The sequence below is a fragment of the Triticum aestivum genome, chromosome 2A (genome assembly GCF_018294505.1).
Source record: "Triticum aestivum cultivar Chinese Spring chromosome 2A, IWGSC CS RefSeq v2.1, whole genome shotgun sequence".
Taxonomy (NCBI): domain Eukaryota; kingdom Viridiplantae; phylum Streptophyta; class Magnoliopsida; order Poales; family Poaceae; genus Triticum; species Triticum aestivum.
In genome coordinates, this window is record NC_057797.1 from 744,399,458 (window position 1) to 744,424,332 (window position 24,875).

General features: G+C 46.8%; 2 protein-coding genes across 3 annotated transcripts; both read right to left on the reverse strand.

Moving 5' to 3' along the window:
* Window positions 1-498: 498 nt before the first annotated feature.
* On the reverse strand, window positions 499-13,160 carry LOC123190799 (protein TSS). Of its 2 annotated transcripts, none has more exons than XM_044603521.1 (23): window positions 12,882-13,160; window positions 12,209-12,270; window positions 11,828-11,920; window positions 11,480-11,552; window positions 9,064-9,366; window positions 8,910-8,968; window positions 8,635-8,766; window positions 8,443-8,484; window positions 7,813-8,331; window positions 7,533-7,723; window positions 6,878-7,373; window positions 6,621-6,683; window positions 6,350-6,451; window positions 5,951-6,268; window positions 5,778-5,870; window positions 5,584-5,685; window positions 5,337-5,441; window positions 4,980-5,113; window positions 4,433-4,616; window positions 3,485-3,616; window positions 3,288-3,400; window positions 3,138-3,219; window positions 499-2,438 (listed from the first exon to the last, which is right to left on the reverse strand). In XM_044603521.1, the coding sequence occupies exons 1-23, from the start codon at window positions 12,958-12,960 to the stop codon at window positions 777-779; spliced, it is 5,139 nt and encodes a 1,712-aa protein (XP_044459456.1). In that variant the 5' UTR covers window positions 12,961-13,160; the 3' UTR covers window positions 499-776. The 2 variants fall into 2 exon arrangements, 1 of the variants encoding a protein (XP_044459456.1); XR_006496574.1 differs by having other exon boundaries at window positions 2,356-2,438; window positions 3,138-3,211; window positions 12,882-13,150.
* A 5,970-nt stretch (window positions 13,161-19,130) lies between these two features.
* On the reverse strand, window positions 19,131-24,635 carry LOC123190800 (synaptotagmin-5). Its single transcript, XM_044603522.1, has 13 exons — window positions 24,154-24,635; window positions 23,280-23,384; window positions 23,143-23,193; window positions 22,909-23,029; window positions 22,261-22,382; window positions 21,684-21,785; window positions 21,515-21,589; window positions 21,341-21,420; window positions 21,094-21,244; window positions 20,783-21,013; window positions 20,313-20,609; window positions 19,765-19,878; window positions 19,131-19,662 (listed from the first exon to the last, which is right to left on the reverse strand). Exons 1-13 carry the CDS (start codon window positions 24,256-24,258, stop codon window positions 19,504-19,506), a joined length of 1,713 nt encoding a protein of 570 aa, XP_044459457.1. The 5' UTR covers window positions 24,259-24,635; the 3' UTR covers window positions 19,131-19,503.
* Window positions 24,636-24,875: the final 240 nt, after the last annotated feature.

Consider the following 24,875-nt stretch of genomic DNA (forward strand, 5'->3'; position numbering starts at 1 on the left):
AACTCAAAAAAAACACCTAAAACGAAGGCCTCCGGCCGGCAAGGGCCGGGATCCATCACACCTCATCGCTCTAAGACTATAGCAGACGAGGTAGACCGGCGGTGACGCGGGAGGCACAAGAAATCCTAGCGCTTGGGTGCCCTTGTGTACGAGCGTGGAGGGAGTACATAACTTGGCAATCACACTATAGCTAAACCTCTGATGTCTCCGGCCTTGCACTCTGCTCTGCAAGAACCACTGGAGTTTTGGATGAAATGGATATTTCCTTATATCCTATGGTTCTGTCATAATAACATAGTATACAGGAAGAGGAGGAAAACATATTATTCAGCACTACTGCTACCCCAAATTACAAAATTTATTAGAAAAGGGAATTTAGAAAATCTTTTTATAGCTTGACTAGATGCTCGCTCATCTGGATAGGGCAAAACTACGTTCTGCAGCGGCAACTTGACAGGTGCAAATCATCAAAGCAAATTCAGGAGCACCATTGGAGTATTGGAAGAAATGAATGTTTGCTACTATATCCTATGATTTCTGTCATAATAACATAGTACATCCATAGGAAGGAGGGTAAACCATTTTATTCTGCTACCTCAAATTACAAAAAAATATTGAAAAGGGGGGCGGCGGAAAACTTTGTACAGTTTGACAACATGCTCGTTCATCTGAATATAGGGCAAAACTCTGCTACCAAGCGCCTAAGAGCAAAGTAAGCAATACCATCTTCCAACACATTGCACTGCTTGCAGGTCTCAGGGAGCGCAGCAACCTCATCAGCTGACCGAAGTGCAGATTGACTGCTGAGAGTAGAGACCGTTTATGGGATTCACGAAGTGCTGCTTGCTTTTCCTACGCTTTGAGACTACTGTAAACCCCTCTGTATCCTTCTCGCTCTTGGGCACCTCGGCGGCCTTCGGTTGTTTGTCGAACTCTTTCGGACTTACGGCGGTCTTGGTTACGTTGCTGCTCTGTTCACTACTAGCTTCATCTGACCCGCTTGGTTTTCTGTCCGGTTGAGGCCGAGTCGAGCCTAAGCTGTCATGGACCGACTTGACAATGAAGCTGAGCAGAATCTGCCTTGCAAGTTCTGCTTTGTATGAATCTCTCGTCGCCTCTTTCGCTCGTTCCTTCCCTTTACCTGGAGTTGTCTTCTCCACTTGACCTGCCTTGTCTGCCTCACGAACATCGACTTTCACTTCATCTGAGGCATGCGATGCCAACCGCCGATCCGCTGGATCAGTCACAGAATTAGCTTGTTCCCCTGCAGCCAAATCAGTTTGTTGCACAGTTTTTCCAGGCACAAACTCAGCAGCATGGGGATTCATGGTTGGAGGGGAGGTGCTGCCCCTCAGAATAGTGCTCTGGCTCTGTGTATAACCCTGTTTCCTTTGGAAAGAATGTCCAGTACGATAGTACAAGGTGGACCGAGGACCACGGGGTACTCTATTATCAACAGCATGAGGGAGAATCTCCATTGCTTGACTTGGGATTGGTTGAAGCACAACGCTAGCATCATATATTGCCACTGTACTGTAAGGATGGGACACTGATAAGAGAGATCCAGGTTTGAATGGTGGTGCTGAGGCTGAAAGTTTGCTTCCACTTGTTTTCTTGCCCGGAGAGGAGCTTCCGTCACTATTACTGTCAGAAGCTTTCTTTGGCTCTGGAGGACTGCTTCCCTCTGGCTGAGTTGAGGCAATCTCTTTGCTGCTCTCATCACTTGACTTCTCCTTCTCTTCATCTATAAGCTTTCTATCTCCTTCCTCGGATGAAGGTGCTACATCAGTATCTTGTTCGTTATCCTTCTCCTTTGTTTCCTTCTGTTCCAAAATTGGTTTCCACACTGTGCCAGGCGGTGATACTGCCACATCTTTGTATGATACCAACTTTGAAGCTATGCTAGTGGGCCTCTTGATTCCTGTGGGCTTTACCTTCCATTCCGATTTAGACGTACCCTTAGAAGACTTCTCTTCGGTAATGATGGGGTCCCCATTCAACTTATCACTTCTGATAAAGTTGCCAAATGACAGTTGGCTAGGGGAGTTTACAGCTTCCTCTTTGTGCTCTTTTGCTTGTGGTTGTACACCACTCCTATGAGTAGAAGCAGTGCGACCATCTTCTGTACGATCAACCACTAATTTCGTGAGAGATGACCTTCTGCGGATGCTTTTCTTCCGCACATTTGCAGATCTCCCTTTCAATGTAGCTGCTTGCCAACCTTCATCAGAATACTCCTCAGGTGACAAAGTATCTACCTGCTTCAGCTCATCATGGAAAGCATAAGTTTCTTCTGCTACTGCTGCTACTACACGAGGATTTGCTTCCAGTTTTGCTTCTTGAAAATCCTTTTTGTCTGCTTCAAGAAGAGATCCTGAGTCATGCTGAAAGTTCTCCTTCTCTTCAACTGGTTCACCTTGGTGTGCTCTGGTATTATTCTGCATTTAATATTACAAATGGTGAAAAAAGGAAAAGTAAGAGGCAATATGAGCAACATGGAAATTTCATATAATGATTTAGGCAGTAGCAGCAGAACCTTTAAGCAACCATTCACAAGAGAAAAGTGACCGCAACTCATGAATCTTTTAATTCTACAATAAAGAATAAAATGTGTGTACATATGCAGAGAATTTCTATTTAAGAACAAAATGGACTTCCACTTGGTTCGTAAGTTCATGGGTGGACCTCGAATATTTTCAAGTAGATGGCACTAATCAGTCAGGAAGCTTAGCCAAATATATGTCAGTACATGTCCACAGGATTTTTTTACCAAAATAAAATGGGTATTATCCCGATTAGATTTTGTGTTCCTGCGGTGATTTCTGGTTAGTACCCAACTTACCAAGATCAGCTGGTACCTCTGTAGTGTCTATTATGGCAGTTGTAAGTCATAACTTTAGACCTATACTAACTTCATAAGCTGCCTAGGGATCACTGACTAGCACATGTTAATTGGTTTGGTCCATACATAACACCCCTACAAAAATTATTGTACCGGCCCTGTTCTGAACTTCCCACTGCATGCCAATCTCTTATCTCAGAATTCTTCAACAGATATAATCTTGAAAAATAATCATATCTCTGCTAACTCATTTTAACAATGATAATCTTGAAAATTATACGTATACTATAATCACCTTTGCACGCCTGCACTTCTTTTGCATATCCCTCTCTTTTCTTTCCTGATCCGGGCTTATGTAGTCAAGTAGATCTGATACACTGGAAAGATAAATGTTTCAATCTAGATTGAGACAGTTTACAATTGATAATACAAAATTTATTCATACCTAAGATGCCCTTTACTTGCAATAGAAGAATCAGGTTTTGGGATTCCTCTGCGAGCAGCCTCTTGTTGTTCTAATGCTTTTGAATCGAAATACTCTAGCCAAGCAGCAGCATCCTGCAGCAGGAAAGTAACGTTTAACAATCCAAGAGAACATTAAAATATTTGGTTTTCAGCTTCATATGTTCACAGAAAAAGAACCTGAGTTCGAAGGTCATCGTCTCCTAGTTTCTCCTGAAGTATCTGTAAGGTGGTTTGTTCATGTTGCACGCTTAGGGAGTACGCATCCATCATGGAGAGGGCTATGGCTATGGCATGGTAGCTTGCAGCAGTCTGATTGGTAAAAAAGAAGTGATACTAATTTAGTAACCAGATCTTGTGCATATTGTGTACATCACATGAATTCAAATGTGCATGCATACCAAACAAATTGGTGTATTTCTCCAATATATAAATGGGTATATTTGGCTAGATGCATTTCAACGATACATGACAGCACAGAGCTACAGCAATACAAATCTTTTTCTGAACCAAAGAACAGCATGGTGATATTGGCTCTATGTAAAAAAAATGTCGTTTCAAAACCTGGAAGACGTTGAAGAGTTTTGTTGAGAAAAACATGAAAAGTTAGGCACGCCTTTGATGGAGAGCAATAGGGAATATCCAGAAACTTGAGAAGCTACATCACAAGTTGGATTTTGCATGCATTGTTGTAGCCTAATATGACATGTCTAAATACCATATGTGTCTATGCACATTATGCTGTAAGACAAGCATGTTAGTACAATAATGCCATTTCTAAGGAAATATTGGTGCAAGAGCACTTCTGGAAACGTTGTTTGGGTTAGACAAATTTAGCTATATGAAAAAATTGATCCCGTACTGATTGTAAGTGGTGTCTTACATACCCATTGTTATAAGATAAGCATTTCGACTACAGTACTGCTATTTAATCCTAGAGAAATATTACTGTGGGAGAAAGCTCAAATAACGTATTTTATATTAAACAGATAAGTACAGAGCTGATCTCTACAAGTGTTGTATCCTAGAGTACGTCGACCAATTCGAAGGAAAAAAAATCATCGTTTACTTGTGTCAGCCTTAGGTGGACTAATGAAAACATGGTAAGAAAAATTACAAAAAAAATACCTGTATGTGATCAGCTCCAAGCAATCTCTTGTTGCATTTTAGCGCTTCATGCAAATACCTTAGAGCAACATGAACATTTCCCATACCTTCTTCCATCATAGCCACATTTATGTAGGTGGCAGCTGAATTTGGATGTGAAAGCCCACAAGAAAATTGAAGTAGATAAAGTGCACGATTGACATACCTACAAGAGGAAAATATACCATTAGGAATACAAGTCAACAAAAATAGAGAATAGAAATGAAAACAGGTGGATGGTATGTGAAAGATGATTGTTATCCAACAAACAGGTGCCCATAGTCACTTCATGAGTAAACACACCTCCAGTCACAGGCTATTTGACAAAACAGCACACACACTGGCTAGTACAGCAGAACAAAAGCTGCAATGGCCACATCCTACTTGCAACATATATGCTGCTTAACCATTTTATGGGGAGAAATATATCAGTACAATAACATTGTGGATTGCAGTAGACTACCTAAGAGCCAGAGTCATAATTGTAATTTTCATGTTTCCACAAGCGAATGCCTATAACAACACTTACTTTAGAGCCATCTCAATGTGTTGGAGACGGTAGTAGAAAACTGACAAATCACCATAGCTCTTCATAGTTTCCGGATGGTCAAGACCAAGCTCCCTTTCATTGATATCAAGTGCCTTCTGTTGATATATAGTTGCCTACAACAAAAGAACAAATAGTAGTAAAGAAGTGCAACTTCCAATATTTTCACAAAGTGCTATCCGACATGTCTCTATTTGCTTGCAGAGTTCTATCAATGACAAACTATGCAGCTCACTGCAATAATAATAGCAGAGTGGTTTTTGAGCAAAACAGATTTGCACAAAGTAGAGCATCCAACAGACAGATTACAGGCAACCTAAACCAAGTTCATTTAGGTACCTGATTAAAATCTCCAGTATGGTAAAGAACTACAGCAAGAAGACTGTATGCATTAGCAGTCAGCCGATGGTATGGACCACAAACAGCTATAACTTTGGACAAGGCCTTCAAAAGAGAAGAGTATATTAGTACATAAAGATGACAAGCCAATGACTTCACTAAAATTAAAAAATATGCAGGAAGAATTGTAGCACAGCAGATAGATGATGTACAGAGAAGACGTGAAAAAAGGTTGACCACTGCATACCTTTGATCCATAGTTAACAGCATCATCAAGCTTTCCTTTATCCAAAGCCATCTTTGATGATTCTAGTAAGTTTCGACTATCAATAGATGAGTAGACAACATGCTGGAAGAGAAGACAATGCCAAAGCAAACTTAATCAAAAATACATCCAATCGACGAGACATAAATAGTTCTGAACTTTCAGTAATATGCTACCTTGCATATAGGAACTATGTTGACAATGTCGGATTTGTCAAACGGGTTTGGGCTATTCATATCATAATCTCTTGCGACTAACTCAAGGCCAACCTGATCAACAGATATATTAGTATGCTGTTCAGGAAACGAAAAGCTATGAATGTTTGCAAATCTCACTTTACAGTATGTACCTTGCTGCAAAGGCCTCTTAGAATGATGGGCTTCCGCAAGTGCGCAAATTCATCTTTCAGTTTCCAACAGTATCTTTTAGAAAGGAAGCTCTCTACCCATTTCAGCCGCAAGTTATGCTCATTAGCATCTGTATCAAGATCATTTTCTAATCTTGGAGATCCCAGTAAAATGTTCAAAGTCTCGGCTATAACCGCAGACATTTTTTGCATGTCATCAACAGCTGCAATAACAGCTCGAATGACATGCTTAAAGGCTCGAATGACCATTTCATGGATGCATATTGACTGGATGTGTGGGAGCTTCTCTCCTAGCTCTACCTGATATTTGGAAGAAAAAGAACATGAGTTTATCCTGCTAGCATAGAAGCAAAAGCAATTAAGACTAGTATTTACACCCACCACACGGCCTAATGAGCACATATTTAGTCCCCTTGTATGCATGAAATCAGTCATCGTTCTTCCATCCACTGGAGAAAGTTCAAGGGAAGCAAAATCAGCCACCTGCAAAAATCAGTCCCAGAGAAAAGTAATTATTCAGTTTGGGAATCAAATAGTATGTAAGAAAGTGTCAAGACAGCAATATCTTAAATATGGACTCTCAGACTCTCAGAACTGTGGATTTTACCTAAGGTTTTCCAAATACATAAGACTAGGAGTAGAGAACGCTTACCAGCTTTGGGAGTGCAGTATCATCATAGAACTTATGGGCCATCTTTGTGAGCTCTTCAAGGGACTAGATTAAGAAAAATGAAGTTAGGTAATAATGCATCAGAGTTTCACCAACATATTCATATATAGAACCGATTGTGCTCTGTCAATCCAGATCAAATAGCATCGGGCATAAATTTAATTCTTTTAAGACAGAACATGTCAACTGATGGCACTTGGAAATTCTAAAACAAGGGTGGAATCGTATAGTTAAATCACCTTTTGATGAAGGCCAGCTTCCAAACTCTTCAAGCGGCAGAAAGCATCCTCTGTAATCAGGTTCCTTATTTCGGTAAATACTACATTTTCAGACTTTTCCATACCATTTGTCAGCAGGCAGTTGCTATCAGATTCTTCCTTAACAGTCTTAGCATCCTCAATAGTGCTTTCTTTCTTATTAATTTTCCGTAATTGTTCAAAGTGCTTGCCGAGACCTTTGACAGATGAATCTTTTTCAGATTTTTTTGCATTCTTCTCACTGTCCTCAGAAACGGAAGCATCTTTTTTCTGCAAGTGCTGGAGCCAGGAGGACCCAAGTTCCCACCTGATACGTCTAGGATTTTTGTTCGGGGTGTTCTCCAGCTTCCTCAAGCTGGTTTCAAGTACTGTACATGCTAGTTTCCTCGCATAATTATCAACATGTGGTTTAGATGCAAGGTGCTGGTTACCGGCAGCGATTTCTGGGTTGATAATTTTCGGCAGTGGTATTCTTAGACTGAAATAAGAACACAGAGAGAGAGAGAACAAGGTTTGTTAAACAACATTGAGTGTGGAATGTGGAAAATTCCTCTAGTGATGAGCAAGTATGTGAATAAAATCTTGAAGCTATCAGCCTATCACTAAGCAAGCATGTAAGTAAGAAAAAATATCAAACCTGTGAGGATTCAAGGCATTAGAACCTCCATCAGGATGATCATCCACATCGATGTTAGGTATTTCATCAAGATGATCAGAGATATCACTGGTTTGTTTGCCATCGCTGCTGTTCTTTGTGCGTCCCGAAACCTTCACTGTTGCCGTATATCCGCAATGCTTAACAATCACCACACCTAGCGTGGAAGAGTCCTGCATGGAAATCGTGTTGACAGAACTTAGCAGTCAATATTAGAGCACACAGTTTAAGTGTGTAAATCATAAAGGTAGCAAGCAATCACCTTAGCAACGACACTCTCATCAGAAGTTAAACCTTTCAGAAGATTTCTTTGTGATATATCCATAGCATCCGTCTGGTAGATGGCAACTCCGTCAACTTTGTCTTCCAACTTCAAACTAGCATCAGCTTCATCCTTCTTTACAGTTATATACAAGTCCCCAACACGTTCCTCAAATACTAACGAACCATCCGGACCAGTTTGTGGACTAGTATCAACCAGCCGCCGTATTGTCGACGCAGCTCTGAAAATCGCTGTATCTACAAACAAGTTGTGTAAAAGGAAAGCCTTCCGGTCTCTGATCACCCTCTCTTCCTCGGTCTTGGATGGCATTCTAGCCAAAATAGAAAATTCTCTTGCCCACCGTCTCCGGTCATGTTTTCCATCTCGTCCGCAGCCACCTCCATTGCCACCCCAGTTCTCATCCTCAGCCGGCAAAGCTGGGCTCTTTGTAGCAGAGTCCACATATATCGGAGGAACAAGCCATGTGTTTGCACGAAAGCCGAATGGTAGATTCCCAAACTAAGGATGCAAGAAATTTATCACCATTAAAATCTCGACAGATTTAAGCATTCATTCAATCTTCAGTATAAGTGCACAACCAAGTAAAAGGAAATTATTTACGACAATCACCTTGTTGTGATCCACAAAAGCTTTCATCAGTGCCTCGTAAGCCTGCATGACATGAATAATAGCTACCAATATCAGATAATCAGATAATCGGACGATGCTTGTAATGTAGGGTACCCAAGTGTACTCGGCAAAAATTATAGATAAGGATAGAAACGAAGCAGGCAATAATCGTGTGGAATCGCGCCTACTAACATTGGCAAATCCACTGCTAAGCGGCTGTAGCAGGTCCACCAAGGACCGGCTTACGGTGTGCGGCTTCCCCACCAGGTAGAATCCCTTGACCGAAGCAACTATGTGCAGAAGCTTCCCGTTGCAAACCTTCACCTGGGGCACATATCAGAATCCTTTCAGCGAGTTGTAGTATGGCCACAATGGAGTTGCCAAGTGCAGAATTGTTGGGGCAAATTGCAGGGCCAATCAACGAGCTCTAGTAATTTCAGAGAGGAAGCGAGAGAGAGATCACACACCTCGATTTCGAAGTAATCGCCGTCCTGGGCAGCGCCATTCCTCTCCTTCCTCCTGATAACTGCACACCGGATCGGAGCACGCGTCAGTGAATCTGTCCCCCACGCACAAGCAGGCTCGATGCGAGAACCGACGACTGAGCAGAATGCGGCTTACAGTGGAGGGGCGGGGTGAGGTGGGCGAAGGAGAAGAAGTCGTAGAACTCGCCGAGCTTGGGCGGCGGGCCAATGGCCTGCATGTCGTGCGCCTCCGATATCGCGGGCGCCTCGCCGCCGCCGCCGCCATTGGCCCCGGGGGCGGAGGCGGGCGCGGGCGGGGGAGACGGGGGCGTGGCGGGGCGCTGCGCGTGCTTGGACGACGACTTGTGCTGCTTGGCCTTGGCGAAGGCGGTGGTGCAGGCGACGATGTCCAGCAGCCGGCGGACGTGCGCCACCGCGGCCTCCTCCGTCGCGTACTCCTCTGCACAGAAGAAGGAAAGCCGTTGTTGGGCCCGGTCAGTACAAAAGGCCCAGTAGAGGAATAGCTACGTTTGGGCTGGGCTAGGTTGGTATCCGAGCCCAAAACTGGCCAATGTTGTTTTTTTCCTATTCTTGAAATGGTTTCGGGATAAAATGGAAGTTGCTACTGTAGCAGTGTTAAAAAAAAGTGCTAAGGGAAGCTCCAAAAAAACTTTTAAAAAACAGACTTGCTAATTCTCAGTTGATGCTATATCCATTATATTTTACATTGAGATCCGTGCAGAATTTTCTTTTCTGCTTATTTTATTTTCTCTCTTGTATGATATGTTATTTGATTGAGACTTGGTTAAATCTCTGTCAACTGAGACCTAGCCGCACCCTTAAAAAAAGCTGAAGTTTCAAACAAAAACTCAAAAAAAAAAGTACTCCCTCCGATTCAAAATAAGTGTCACGTTTTGAACTAAGATTAGTTCAACCTTAGTTCAAAACTGCGACACTTATTATGAATCAAGGGAGTATTACGTTAAACAAATACCAAATTGCATAGAAGTAGAAAATCTGGTAAAATGTGCGGTGTTCTGTAAGGAAACATCAGCATTGTTCGTCGCAAAACAAAAAAAGAGAGCACGCCCAGCTGAGTCAAGAAATTTTAAACAACAAAAAAATGAATAAAAACACATCAATTTTTAACCGCTGACGGAGTAAGCTTGCCGAGTCATTACAGGTGCGGTCCCACCGGATTAAGATTAACTAGTGGCCACTGGAGCTAACAGTCCAACACAGCGACCGCTGATTCCAAGAGCCGCCCAGCTTTGTCCTGCGCGCACCAACGCCGGGCATTGACAACAACCAGATGCCTCCTTTGTTTTTCAAGAAAAAGAGAAGGCACGGCCAGATATCCCTGATGGGCAAGGAGCTGCACAAAGTTGCATTTTCTACTCCAGATAGTATATACTACTCCTATATGATGATGCCAGCGTCAGATACTGTGCCTGATCAGTGTGCTGCTGCTTAAGAGAAGGTGGACTTGGCATCAGGTGGAACATATGCCCCTCGCCAGTGCGTCCAAACGCCGCCCCCAAACTAATCGGCACTTGACGGCAGCACCTCGTGTACGTGCTACTACCGGTCGCTCTCGCTGATGGGGAAAAGGATGCGACCTTAAACAATGGCGTTTTTTTTACCAACCAACCAAACCAATCGGCAATCGCACACTAAACAGGCGTTAAGTACTATGCTGGTCAGACCACTTAACAACAACCGCGCGCCGTCCAACCACTGTACCGTACGTGAACTCGATCGGCATCGAGTGCACTCCCGAAGCTATCAGGGAGCTTCCCTCCGTGCGCCCTGACGCCATGGGGGGCGGCCGGAAAGGGACGCCGGTGAAGAAAAGGCTAGCATACCACGACTGGCTTTGGTTGGTGTGGTGGAAAAATGGCTCTCCCGACCCCCGTGCGTAGCCGCCCCAGTGGGAGCTCCAGAGGGCGGCACCGCGGTGGCAATGACCTCCCCTTGCTGCCGAGAGAGGCATGCAGACGAGACGAGACGACACGCGCGGCGCCGGCAATGCACCGGCCGACCTTTTTCCGGTGGAATGTGAGGTAAGATTTGATGTACCGGCGAGTCAAACCCTGCACGATCCAGCAAAACCGGCTCGTGCTTTCTGTGTCCTGCTCGCACGCATGTGCGGCAAAAGACACATGCCCGTTGGCTGATCGGCGACGGACCGTGGCTCTACGACAGACACACCACATGTGGTACGTACATACGAACCTCTAGACGCTACGTCCATGGCAGCAAGCAACAGCAGCGCCTATGTGCGTTTGTCTGTCCGCTTGCACCGTTGTACTCTTCTTCTGCAGAAGCATTCACGTGTGTGCTCCTGCTGTAGTAACGCCAGCCAGCCAGCTACGTACGTGCGTGCAAGCCGCCGGATCGAGCGCGAGTCCATGTGACGCCTTTCGACAGCGCCAGACCAAAAGGAACATAAAGGAACAAGAAACAAACAGCAGCAGCGTGCATTCAGTTCACCGCTGCTGGCGTCTGTTTCTGACGAAGATCAAAACAGAGTGCAGCAGGTAGTAGATTGTTTTGGTCCGGCGGCCACCTACCTTCCACGATGGTGAGCGCGCACGGCTTCAGCGCCACGATCTCCACGCCGTCGTCCAGCCGGTGCCCACGCACCTGCAAAAACACAAGTGCACCACCGTTAGCAAATACTACTCCACTAGCATACAAATCAAGCCAACATTGCGTCCCAAAAGTAGGTACTGGTGAATAATGGTACAATTGGAGAAGCTGCGGCTGATTAATTTGCTTAGCAGTGCAGCTTGCTGCCAAAAATGTTGGAGCAGCGCCTAGAGCTAGCTAGTACAGCCTGCAAACGAGTGAATTTTGGCCGTCCAGAGCTAGCAGCGGAAGGGGAAGGAAGGAGACAAGTGAAGCCAAGGGAGCATTACCACATGGGAGAGTGAGTAGTTTGTGAGGTGGCACGTCTCCACGTTCGACGCCAGCAGCTTCCGCACGTCCAGCACGCGATCCGTCGATATCCCCTGCACACACGAGTTATTATTCAGTGTTCTTCTGTTGCTGGATACGCATTGTGAGGCGTGTGTAAACAATGCTATCTTTTCTTATTGGAGAAAGCCTAAACTACAGAACAATACTGGGAGGGAGGGAGCATCTGGGCATGGAGATTGCTGCAGGGAAATTTGTAAGCATCGGTGTGCTCGGAATCAGAGACATGTCAGCCAAAATCAGCTGGGAAATATTCAGCCCGTGTTTGTCCTGTTCACTGTCCTTTCTGCGTGGGAGAAGAAGCCATGGCAGTACATACATACCTTGAGTGTCACCTGGGACTCGTAGGGGGTGGTGACCGCGACGTCCACCACGCTCGGCACCACTGCAAAACACACGAGGAGACGGAGAGTTTCAGACATCGCCACCATCACCAACAGCTACAACAAGAATGGTTGGAATTATGGCGGTCAGAGGTCGGAGGAGCCTCCACGGCCGGCCGGCCGCGCGCGAGCGCAATTCACTGCGCGCCCGCGAACCGCATGACCCAACTGACGTCGCCCCCACGGCGCGCGGTTGCACCAAGAAACGGAACCGGCATCGTGATCCGAAGCTGAAGAGGTAAAAAAAAGAGGGAGGAGCATCGGGCGCGGCGAAAACTAATCATGAGCGGGGAAAGGGGCCGGGCGGCGTATCCTTCAATTCAGCGCAAAGCATAACCAGGAATCGAAGGAAACGATTTGAAAAAGCGAAAGACGAGCAAACAACAGACAGGATTACTGTTTGCTTCTGCGTACTAATTGCCCGTCTCTTTTGCCTTTTATGCGAGCGCAAAATCGTAAAGCGATGGAACAAATATGGGCATACGGCACCGTCAGAAACAGCAATTCATGAATTCAATGCTGCCGAGGACGAACTCGACGGCGGCAACGATTATGGACGGCACAACGATGCACGGGCACGCAGAGATGGGTTGCGTCGCCGGTCAGTCCGTACCTTTCTCCTCCTTCTTCTTGCGGTCGCCCTTGCCGCCGCCGCCCCGGCCCTTGCCACGGCCGGCGTGCTTGGGGGCCATTGCCGCCCTCCCTCCCTCAGAGCGCCCCTCCTCTACTCCGACGGAGCACACAGACGATAACGGAGGAGGGGTTTAAGATGAGCCAAGGCCGAGGTGCAAGGGACGGACGAAGAAGAAGAGACAGAGGAGGGAGGAGGAAGAAGCAGGGGAGCTGGACTGGAACGCGGGCGAGGGGGGAGAGGATATAGGATGAGCGGCCTGGGAGGCCGGGCCGAGGCTCATCCCGTCATCCGATCGAGCCCGCGCGATCCTGGCCTCTCGATCGCCCGCCCGCGCGCGCTCCATCCCGAGGCCTGACCTGCGGGCCCACGCCCCCGGTCACATGCACCGGGGCCCCGCCGCGCAGCAGCACGCAGGAAGGACATGGCTTGACGCATCGTGGCGACACGTGGAGCTCCCTCGCATCGTCCGCTCCATCAACGGCCCAGCCTCATGTGCGGCCAGGCCGAGATGAGTTGCACGCAACGGGGTGGGGCGTGCGAGTTGCACGGGGAGGGAAGGTGAAAGGCACGGGACGAGGTAACGTCCGGCGTCGGCGTCCGCGTCTGTACTGTGTTTGTCGGACAAAAAAATAGCGTCCGGCGTGGGGCGTGGAGAGTGGGTGATTCCAGCACACCACCACGGGCGTGATCGGAACCGTGTGCACCCCGGTGAGGTACGGGACAAGTTATGGGAGCTGTGCGGGGGTGGTCTGGGCGGTGGCTGGCACGGCCAGATGGAGGACACGGGCACGGTCTCTACAAGGTGGCCGGAGGTGTCCCATTGGGCGTCCGCCTGTCCGTCACACGGTGCCCGGCCGGTCCGAGGCAACCACTTTTGTTTGCCAGGTTTCGTCCCTCTGTTCGGCGTGGCTCTTGTGCCAACTTGGGCGTTAATCAATTGCGCCAGCGACAAGCTCCGTTTGTGTCCTTTGGCAATTTGGAGGCAACTTCCGTCACTGATGGTGCGTTTTGCAGTCGGAATCCGGCTGAATATTCCGGGAGGCTACCGGTGAAATCATCATCATTTGGCCCGGAGAAAGTAAGGCGGTTTACTAGTGCTCTTGTCCGCGCTCTGCCTGGAGAACGCCGACAGATGTCTCGGCCCGATCGGGACGTGGACGGAGGTACATAGATACGGCATACGGGAGACCAAAGTGGCACGACGAAAGTGTAGTGCGGTGAAAAAAAGCATCCGGTGTATACGGTAGGGGGTGATTTGCCACCCCATGTGTGAACATGTGTGCTGATGAGAGTGCGGTGATAACCAAAGGCTAGTGGTAGATGCCTAGCAATTCCACATCGGACACGGGTGCAGCATTGCTTGAAAGCAAATACGGTACCCTTGCTGAGAAGAACTACCTCTTGGTGAGATTGTAGAGTCGTGTTCTACTCCTGTCCGCTAGCTAGAGTTCAAATGACAGTGTTCACGTAGACACACACTCAGACGATACGTCCGATGAGAATCCCTGTCAAATTTAGCGGTGATTAGGAGACGCACTTTCATCTTCATGGGCGTGTATACGTACGTCCGGTGTGCCTGCATCGGTGATGATGTGTTCTTTTATTAGTGGAAGTGATGATGCATATGCATTCATGTGTCGTCATCTTTGCAATTGCAAAAGGGAAAATTACCCAATGATCTCTCGGTTTGTTACAGTATAAGAGCATCGACAGCCAGGCGCCCAAAACCCGTCTCATACGATCGAGCGGGCCGGTCGGTTACTGACCGATCACGAAATTTTGACCCAGAGTCCCAGACGCACGTCTAAACAGGCCGCAAACATCAGGGGTGACCGGCACCCCTCATATCCAGCCTAAAAAACAGGTGAATATCGGGGCGCGTCGGCCACGTCGGACGGGGCCCTCGCTGGCCCATCCCACCCCACATATATTCAACATATCCGCTCGCCGGACCAAACCCTAGCCACTTCACACTCCACTCCATCCGCCACCCAAGCTCACCTCCGGCACTTTTCTGCCATCTCAGACATGGCGGGCAGCTGATCTGACTCCGACCAGTCCGGATCCGTCGACTGGAATGTCATTCCGTGCAGGTTGGAGGAGGCAATGGCGGTCCGCATTGCATTCCGCCGCTCCCGGGAGGATAGCGCCCGGCCGACGACAGGATTTGTCCGGCGCGACTCCATAACGTGGGCTCAACGAACGCTTGGGTCCTCTGGGGCTGGATCATCACGGTCCCAGCAGCCGGAAAAACTCTCCTTCCCCATCACTGATCGGGCGGACTATGAGTCCCACCTAGACCGGTGTGCCCGCCGGGAAGGAAAGGATAAGGGCCGCCGAGGCCCGTATCGCGGCGGAGGCGGCTGATGCGAAGACACGGGCACCACAGAGGAGGAAACCATCCGCGCTTGCGTTGTGAAGAAATGGCTGCGGAGGAACACGTGCGCCCTCGCCCGAGAGCAGAATCGGACGGTCCGTGCCATAGCCTGACTGCCACTGAGGGAAGAGAAGGAGGATAGCAACGGCGAGGACAGCTCCGGTGATGAGCAGATCCGGCTTGATCTCTACCACGTCTTCGATGGGTACTTCCGCGAGAAGGACGGCAAGGGCAGTCGTGGATGATCTCCACTATAGCCAAATATGCTAAATTTTGATAGTCTAATGGCATGCTAGTAGTGATGGAGTAGCCGAACGATGTGTGTAATGCATCGACGTAGTTGTATGAGTTTATATGGATTCGGGATATCATAATTGATGTGTCCGTTTGTGAGCAGGCAAATTTATAGCTTGATCGGTCAGCGTCTGTGGACGTTTGAGTAGCCAGATTTGCAAAGTCCTCTAGAGAAAATTTTATGTGCTCTAAGTGACACTTCCAAATCGAGGAAACGTGGGGCGCGTGAGCCTGCAAAGATGCGTCAAGTTCGTTTACTCGACGGCAGCACCGCCGTCCCCAGGCCTCTGGACGATACACCTTGTGCGCCGCAGTACGGCACTCCAGGTGGAGCGCTCGCACAGACACGACAACGATCCAACAAGAGTCCAGCGAATCCACACGGTTTAGGAATTTGGACTTGGGTTTGTGCTTATAGATCGCCGGGTTAACGACACGGGCAAAGCAGCAAAGTACTTTCGCCCGTCCTGTCACTAACACTCGTTCATTCCTCTACGGTGTAGAGTATGTTTTTGTCTCCTCTCCTATGCATTGTTAACGCGTCGATCGTGTCCGCTACCAATCTAGCCCGGACTCGTTCCCGATGACTGACTGCTCAATTAACAACGACAAAGTAGTAATGTAATGTACGAAGGCCATAGTTCATGACCGAATCAAATGGAATTTTCAAACACATGTCCTTGACCAATTGTCATGTGGCTGTGACTATTGGATCATGCCTCCATTGCTAATCGATTTTGGTCAAACCTCTCCAAATAGTTCTTTTTTGAAAAAAGCGATAATCCCTGACCTCTGCATCAAACGATGCATACAGTCATTTTTATTAAATTATTCAATAAAGTATGACAAGAACAAATAAATATATCAAACCAAAATCACCTTTTTAATGACCTATGTCACGATTTTTTGTCCAAAAGGACCACCTATCAAGTTGAATTGTCAAAAAAGACTACCTCTAAAACACATTGACAAAAAAGACCACCTGCAGCATGGCGGCAGGTGCGCCAGCCGACACGTGGCGCCTGCCGCAGCCCCTGCCGCCACGGGCGCAGGCGGCAGCCCGGGCTTAACCGGTTTTCTCGCGTCAACTCCAACGGAACGGACCGCCACGCAGCAAGGCTGCAGCTACTGCTGCTGCGCGGGCGCCGAGACAGACCAGGTGGGCCATGCCGCCACTGCCAAAGGCGGCAGCTAGTGCGTACTGTAGCTAGTCCCTGCGGTAAATGGATAGAGCTATTTTCTTCCGGCCCGCCTTGCGGTAAATGGATATACCAACTTGGAGAAACTAGCACTTGGCTAAATGGATAGAGCTATTTTCTTCCAGTCGCCGTTCGTATGACTCGAGTCAATCCGCCGTACGTACGCGGCTACACTGAACAATAGCCCAGTTCGTCAAAAAAGAAAAAAAAAATAGCCCAGCCCGACGGTATCTCTGCCCTGCGCTTGCGCTTGTGGCGCCGATTAAACAAAGTGGCATGACCACCGCGCACAGGGCGCCGCTGCCACGCAACGGATGCCGCCTCGGGCCGTGGCGGCAGGGCCCATCTAGCCTGCCGCGGTGCGTGCAGCCTCAGTAGCTGCCGCCTTGCTGCGTGGCGGCATGGCTCACCGCTCCGGTCCGTCCCGTTGCAGCTGACTCGCGGACGGCAAAACCTGTTAAGCCTAGGCCGCTGCCTGCGCCCGTGGCGGCGGGTGCTGCCGCCGGCGTCTGTGGCGGCAGGTGCCACGTGTCGGCTGGCGCACCTGCCGCCACGCTGCAGCTGGTCCTTTTTGTCAATCTGTTTTAAAGGTGGTTTTTTTTGGCAATTCAACTATGCAGGTGGTCTTTTGGACAAAAATTCTCCATGTCACTACACCTGCTAGCTTGATGATGTGCCCTGACCGCACCAACACACACCATCTTTCTTGGTGGCCTCACCAAAGCCGCCCCACAGCGAGCCGAACACACTAACTGTTTTAGAAGACCCTAAGCGCGCACCGCATGCACACACTCGAGAATCCACCATCACTATCTTTCACCGTCCAACTTCAAAAGAGATCCACACATTAACCTTGTCAGGCCCAACTGCCGTCGACCACAACGACAGACAACACTACCATCATGTGCGTGTCTACTAGTACAAGACCCCCTCATTTGCAGCATTCCTAATCGCCTTCTAGCAGCGTCCAATCAAGACAATTACGGGCGATTTAGTGATCCGCATTGGAGTTACCCTTAGAACTTTGGGTAGGTCGTCGGATTAACGACGTGGACAAAGCAGCAAAGTACTCTTGCCCGTCCTATCACTAGCCCTCGTTCATTCATTCATTCATTCTCCTTCGTAGTGTGTTTTTGTCTCCTCTCTTAGGCACTATTATTAATTATCACGCCGTGTCCGCTACCATAGCCCAAACTGATTGGTGATTCCTCATCAAATAGTCTCTTCGTTTTTGTTTACTTCGCATATTAGCTTTGACTAAAGTCAAACTTTATAAAACTTTGATCAAGTTTATAGAAAACAATATGATCATTTACAGTAACAAATTTATATGATGTGAAAATATATATTCAATGATGAATCTAATGATATATATTTGGTGGTGTATATGTTAGTATATATATTTTTCTACAAATTTGTTAAAAATATATAAAGTTTGACTTTAGACAAACTTTAGACAAACCTAATATGTGAAGTACATAAAAACGAAAGGAGTTTTAATACGTCCAAAGGCGGAGGGAATCTATTGCTTAGGGTTGCAGAAGCCTGTTTTATCTCCAGTGATGGAAGGAAGGAACGAGGATGGATGCTCCCGTCGGAGCTGGGCGGCCGTCTCCGGCGGTACCGTCCAAAACCGCGGAGCGCATCTTCCCAAGGAGGCAACCCTGGGATGCTCGTGCGCTCATCCCTTCTGCCGCCTTGGCCGTAATGGGATGTTTACAAACAAACATTTTTGGTGTTCGGTACAATGAGTCCGTTGACCAAAGCTCCGTCGAGAGATTTCTCTATTGAGTTTGCAGCGGCCGTTCGTTGGTGGTCTGGAACTGAAAGGAGCGGGAGGTCTCCGGCACTTTGTTTCATCCTAGTAGTACAAGCTAGTACAGATTCTCCTTTAGATTCCGTTGGTTTGTCTTTTCTTTTAGCAAAAGATCCTGCTACTTAGCAGATCATAGGAGTATCCGCTGTACTACTGCTGGCCAGTGGCGGCTCCAGAAATTTGCAACCGGGTATTCATGTATATTCATATTGTTAAAATCATTGTTATTTTTTTAAAATTGTCACTATTTTACCAGAATCAACACTGTTTTGTAAAAATCACGGGTATTCACATGAAGACCCAAGAATACCCCTAGCGCCGCCCCTACTGCTGGCTCCTATTTCTTACTCCCTCCACTCCAAATCACTCGTCACAGAAATGGATATATCTAGATATGTATTTTAGTTCTAGATACATCCATTTCTACGACGAGTAATTTGGAATGGAGGGAGTACCTCTAGGAATGACAGTGGCCTTAACTGTATCCTTTCAGCATGTTAACTTCAGACAACGATAGCAGCTATGAGCCAATCAACAGAGACTTTCTACAAACCGTGATCCGGCACCGAAAACACGGCATGATTTTGCATCCAAGAACAAGGATTGATCCTCATGAGTGATACCCACGATTGTCCACAATAGCTGAATTTGTTTCTACTGCATTTACAGACGCGCTTTGAAGCATGCCGTTACAAGGAATTTAAACACGGTTTGGTCACTGTCACTGCCATTGCAGAATTCAATCTATCGACACCATGACACTCTGCTGCGACGAAACGATGGAGACAATTTACACCTGAAAAATGATGACCGAACCCCAGCTTGTTTTCAGAAAAGAAAGCCAAGCATGGCCAACAGTCAGCCCAATATCCACCCACTGAAACCAGAGGCGCATATACTTGAATGGTCTGAAAGTTAAGCTGCTTCTCCCGAATCACGCATGATTGATTGCGGCGACCACTTCAGATGCAACTTCAGCCTCCCGGTCTTTGCTCCCTGCAACGGGAAGCTGTCGGTGTAATCCTCTTCGATCAAAACCTTAGTTAAGGTCAGGATGCACCGCCCCATGTAATCCTGCAGAAACCAGAGTTAACAGTTGCTATGCAAACATGAAACCACATCACAGTTGAAAAAGTACTCGGACAGCATTACGATGAAAGCTTCGATGGAACTTACTCTACTGAAAGTGTCGTGATCATAAACTTCCAGCATGAGCATGTCATGTAAGCCATCTTCGACAACGAAGTCAAAAGTTTGATTCCAAACAGGGTTCAAGCTTTCATTCACAACCTGAGGTCAGCACATGACAGGAACAGTGAAGGCATGCTTTAACTAAAGCAAATTCTTAATGGTAACACATTATATACTCCCTCCGTTCCTTGATATAAGGTGTATAGATTTTTTAGAAAAAACCCAAAATATAAGGTGTATTGCGTTGCATCACTCGTTTGTATAATTTGTTTAGGAATTTTATTACATTTTCATACATTAAGCAAGCTCCTCTATTTTCTCATGCCAATTAGTCGGGTGTAATCTCGCCCAAAAACTTGTGAAATTGTTCCTCCACGTGCGTTCTTTAATTTCCGTGCCAAAAACTATACACCCTATATTTAGGAACGGAGGGAGTAGCTAACAGAGACCAACATTGCAAAATCATTGAAAATTAACACTATGATATTATACTATTTTAAAACTGGCAATGATGTATATCTGAAAGAAATTACCCTTGTCTTGTGCTTGGTTTTTGTTTTCTTGAGAGAAACTACAACATATGGGTCAGACTTCCCATTCATATCCATTGCTGGCAGATCTTCACCAGATATCACAGTTACTTGGAGAACCCCTCGCAGGATAATTTCCTTTCTCTTCCTTGATGACAACCTGCCATAATCTTTGCTCGCTGATCCATTTCCATTAGTTGTCATTGTCCTCTCTAAGGAAGTCATCGAAAAATGTTGTTTAAAAGGATTTGGAGTCTCATCCTTCATGTTATATGGATAATAGACTAGCTCAAGGTGCACCTGTTGGGGTCATGCCAAACAAAAGGTTACAACGAAACAAGAAGGTTATGTACCCAATTTTGCAATATGCCCCATGAAAAATGATAATATGGAAAGCTAAAGCTATTTTGAGGGTCAATCAGTTCAGATTCCAGGAAAGCAAAAAAAGTTTTCTCCAGGAGAACTGGGCTCACCTGACCACGATCTTTCCTGTCTCTTTGAATCTCCAAATCTTTTACAAGCTTCAGCCAGACATCCTTCACTTTGCCAGGTTGAAGATCCTTCAGGCTAACTTGAGCACAGCCAATCAGATCAGATTCCTGAATACCATCATCATCATAAATCTTGACTGTCACGCTCTGAGTATCAGCATCTTCAACAATAAACTCAAAGTGTTCATTCCAAATGGGATTGAGATCATTGTTCTGTGAAGTTGATGACAAAAGTTAGTAGGAATCCCCAAAAGGCAAAGTGCCCAAACAAGGAATGGATTTAGTAGACTTACAATTGTTTTACTTCTCTTGGTTTTGTCTGGCAATGGTCGGATATATAAAGTGGCAAAAGGATCCGATTTTCCTATCAGATCCTTGTTTGTCAAATCTCTAGCTTGCACAAGCTTGACTTCCAATGTACCCACAGGCTTCAGCTCCAGATCACTGGTACACAATCATTATAGTCATTCCACTGTGATTTAGTGACACTGATTTTCTTTAAATGTACTATTATGTAACCAGGAATTAACTAGTACTCACCTGTAGTCCCCAGGTACTATAGGAATGACTTTCCTTACTGGCCATGTTATTGAGTCTTCAATAGCATTTTTTATAGTTTCCTGTAAAAGGATTAAGGATATTGTATCAACAAACTCAACAATAGGATGTGCAAATTCCAACTCTCTGCTATGAAACACAAGCGTATAGCCAAACCTCAAGAGCAGCTGAAATTCCAGGAATAGCAGAAATATCACCACCAATGACCTTCAGTTTGAAATCCAGTTTTTTCTAACAATTTTATAGGAGAGAAAAAATAGTAAGGAGGCAAACGAAGAAATAGCTACGGCAACGAGAGAAAAACAATGATGGGGAACAAATTAACCTTCTGTCTTAGAGAAAAACAAACAGCTCCAAAGCAAGGCAGTTGTTCAACCAGCGGTTTGAAAATCAAGCGGAAAACTCCCGTGAAGCCGATGTCCTTCACCTATATGGCAGGAGAATCTTAGAACTATGGAAGAAGTGATAAGGTTCATTTTGGCGTATGCAATACATGATATGGTAATTGGTTGAAGTTTTAAGGATTAACACTATCACTATCCAACCGAAGCACATGAACCCTCGCAACTCAAAATGTCATGCACAAATTGCATGTAAATGTTTGCATGTCATGCACAAATTACACGTAAAATTTTGCACTGCAGAAACTAATGAGTTGGCTGATGAACTAACACCATACGACCCCCTTGGTCGATCAAGAGTAAACCAGAGTAGAATCTGATTAACAACCTTTTACCTACTTGACTACTTCTTACTTGTTAGATATGTATAAGACGACTATTTCATAATTTAATTGGTCTAAAAATAAAATGTCAGTTCAGTGATTATGATTCAGTGCGCATATTCCATCAATTCATAGTTTCATACAACATGACCAAAGACAAAGACATGAAATAGATCACCTGTATTGGTAATGCCACCCCAAGTCTAGTTTTTACATCCAATATGATACTTGGATTGGCATCCCAATTCATCTCTAGCTCCATAACAATACCTTCTTCATTACTCTCAATGATTGAAATACCTGCACCAAGATGAGTAGGGTACACTGGGTCAGGCTAGATGAAATGAAACTAAAATGAAGCACCACAGAACTGAAGGAACTACTTCAAACTCATCACAATATAACTACTTTTTTTTACAGAAAGTAGCATTTTCAATGGATGCGTGGAGTGGAGCACCTTAAATGAACAGCATAAAGATCATTAAAAAACCTTATTTCCATTAGGATGAAATTTATTTATTGATAGAGTCTTGTGCATCCAAAATAGTATTCATCCACACCCTCAAGGCCTCAAAACAGTTTTACTACTATAGTACTATTACAAAGTATGGGCAAACACCATGTATACAATCTAATATGCAGAACCAGCAGACCTAAGGGGTTAATGTCTCATTTGCTGGTGTCATACTATTGCATAAAGCATGAAAATCTTGGTCAACGAAATCCGCGAACAGAAAAATGCTGGCAACAATAAAGAGTGAGTTCCATGTCATCAAGAATATAACAAGATAGAGGAAATGGTGAGAGGTAGTTTGAATCTACCTACCAGTAAACTGCGGTGCAACAGTACCAAGAGTGAGTTTTGAGAACGTGAGGGCAGCAAAGACCACTGGCCTATATTGTTCAAGAACAGGCTCAACGGAGGCTTTGATGAGTTCTGATGCTGCCTGCAACAACAGATGACCAGAGAAGAAGATGCTGAAGAAGATGTGTTTACAAAAGAAGCAAAATAAAAAGAATTCTGGTGATGGTATCAGGATACATGGAAAGAGATGCATACCTCATTCACAAAGGGCCATATTTTGTTGAGCTCCTCATTCAGCCATTTTAACTGCATAATTGCACGCATGAATACATGATCATTCACCTATAGTGTGAAGGAGAGCTAACCAGAGATTGCTAAAGAAGTGTGTATACCTTTTGCTGCGTAGAGAAAACAACCCAGGATGGGTACAGGGTACCTGGAAGTAACTTGCGTGAATCTTCGACCGTCATTTTAGAGAAAGTGGCAACCGTGGCAGCCTGCACAATAACCAGCAAAAATTCCTGTTAATTCAGGTATGGCTGCAACCCGGAAATTCAGTCACAGAGGGAAGGGTTCCAAGTTTATGATGGACATGAAGGCCTATCTCAGCTGGGTGGGGAAGTGCAAGTGGATGGACATTCCACTACCTGGGTTCAAGTACTCTGCTCAAATTTGGGCGACAATGCCAACAGAACATGCAATTTCTTCAACAACAACATAAAAGGTGATATACAAGTGACCCCATGGACTAAAACTGGCCTGGCTTAACTGTCATATGCACGGTGAAAGGGAGTGGCCAACACTGTAACTACACGAACCATAGGGCATGCCCAGGAGCACTTGCCATTGGGATTATCTGCTGGGAAAAATCGAGGGCCCCAAAATGAGTAGTACTGCCCTACTACAAGCTAATGTAGTACTATGTGACAAAATAAAATGCTACTGTACGATTGTAACAAGCTGCGAGCAGAGCGTGGTAGCGAGTTGCGACCCACATAAGCCAAAACCTATGCCGACACCGACGCAGTCGCAGTTAAGCAAGGCGACACACAGGGATGATGATGCCGAGCGCCGGCTACCTAACGCGAAGGCAACAGTTGAACAGCCCCACCACAAAAGGCAAGAACAGATTCGGGCCCGCTTTCGGCTCACCGCTCGTACGCCACGCTGTATTCCTCCAATCCATCCCGAGCACCCGCAATCCCCTGCCCACGTAACGCAACAGAGGCGCATCGACGAGATTCGGGGGCGAGCGGGGGCGCTTACCAGCTTCCGGCGGCGGGCGCCGCGGGAGTTCTCGCAGCGGGCGAAGGCGACGATGAGCGCGACGCCGGCGGCGACCCCCATCGCCAGGCCCATCCAGAACCCCATTCCTCCGCGCCCTCCTCCGACTCCTGCCCTACCGCCGCGCTATCCTCCGCAGGCCAACGCGCATCTGGGGGCAGGCAGGGGCGGCACGCGAGCGAAAGCGAAACGGCCGAGGCGCTCCAGCTGGCGGGGCCCGCCACGGGCTGGGGCGACGCCGGCGCGGGACGGGCGGGCGGGCAGGCGGGCGGGGAGTCCAAGTGGCGCCTGTTTGGCTGGGCGGCGCTGCCGACGTGGGCTGGACTGGCTGGGGAGAGGCGAGGAGTTTGAAAGACCACGGGGGAAGGGAAAAAAATAGGCGGAGAAATGTGGAGACCGGGGAGCGGAAATCGGGAGAGCGACGGAAAGCGATGCCCGTTTGGGGATGGGTTGAGTGGGATGGAGATCTCGGCAGGCGAGCGACCGGCGAGAAAACTGTTTTTTCTTCCGCTTTCGCCAGGTAGGGGGATGGGATGGGATGGGATGGGATGGGATGGCGTGCGAGCGGTGAGCTGGGGTGGGGTTTGGGGTTTGGGGGTTTGCTCGCTGGCGGGTGGGGCAGGGAGAGGTGTGGGGGCCGCTGGGAGACGGGCGGCGGTGGGTGTGGGTCTTGCCGTTTTTGGGGGGCGACGCATCGATTCTCG

Coding starts and splice junctions, on each gene's coding strand:
- LOC123190800 (XM_044603522.1), bottom strand. CDS start 24,258: ATGGGGTTCTGGATGGGCCTGGCGATGGGGGTCGCCGCCGGCGTCGCG. Junction 21,245..21,340: donor ATAGTACCTGGGGACTACAG/GTGAGTACTAGT, acceptor ATTGTGTACCAG/TGATCTGGAGCTGAAGCCTG. Junction 21,014..21,093: donor CCAAGAGAAGTAAAACAATT/GTAAGTCTACTA, acceptor TCAACTTCACAG/AACAATGATCTCAATCCCAT.
- LOC123190799 (XM_044603521.1), bottom strand. CDS start 12,960: ATGGCCCCCAAGCACGCCGGCCGTGGCAAGGGCCGGGGCGGCGGCGGC. Junction 12,271..12,881: donor CAAGAAGAAGGAGGAGAAAG/GTACGGACTGAC, acceptor TGTGTTTTGCAG/TGGTGCCGAGCGTGGTGGAC. Junction 11,553..11,827: donor ACTACTCACTCTCCCATGTG/GTAATGCTCCCT, acceptor GTGTTTTTGCAG/GTGCGTGGGCACCGGCTGGA.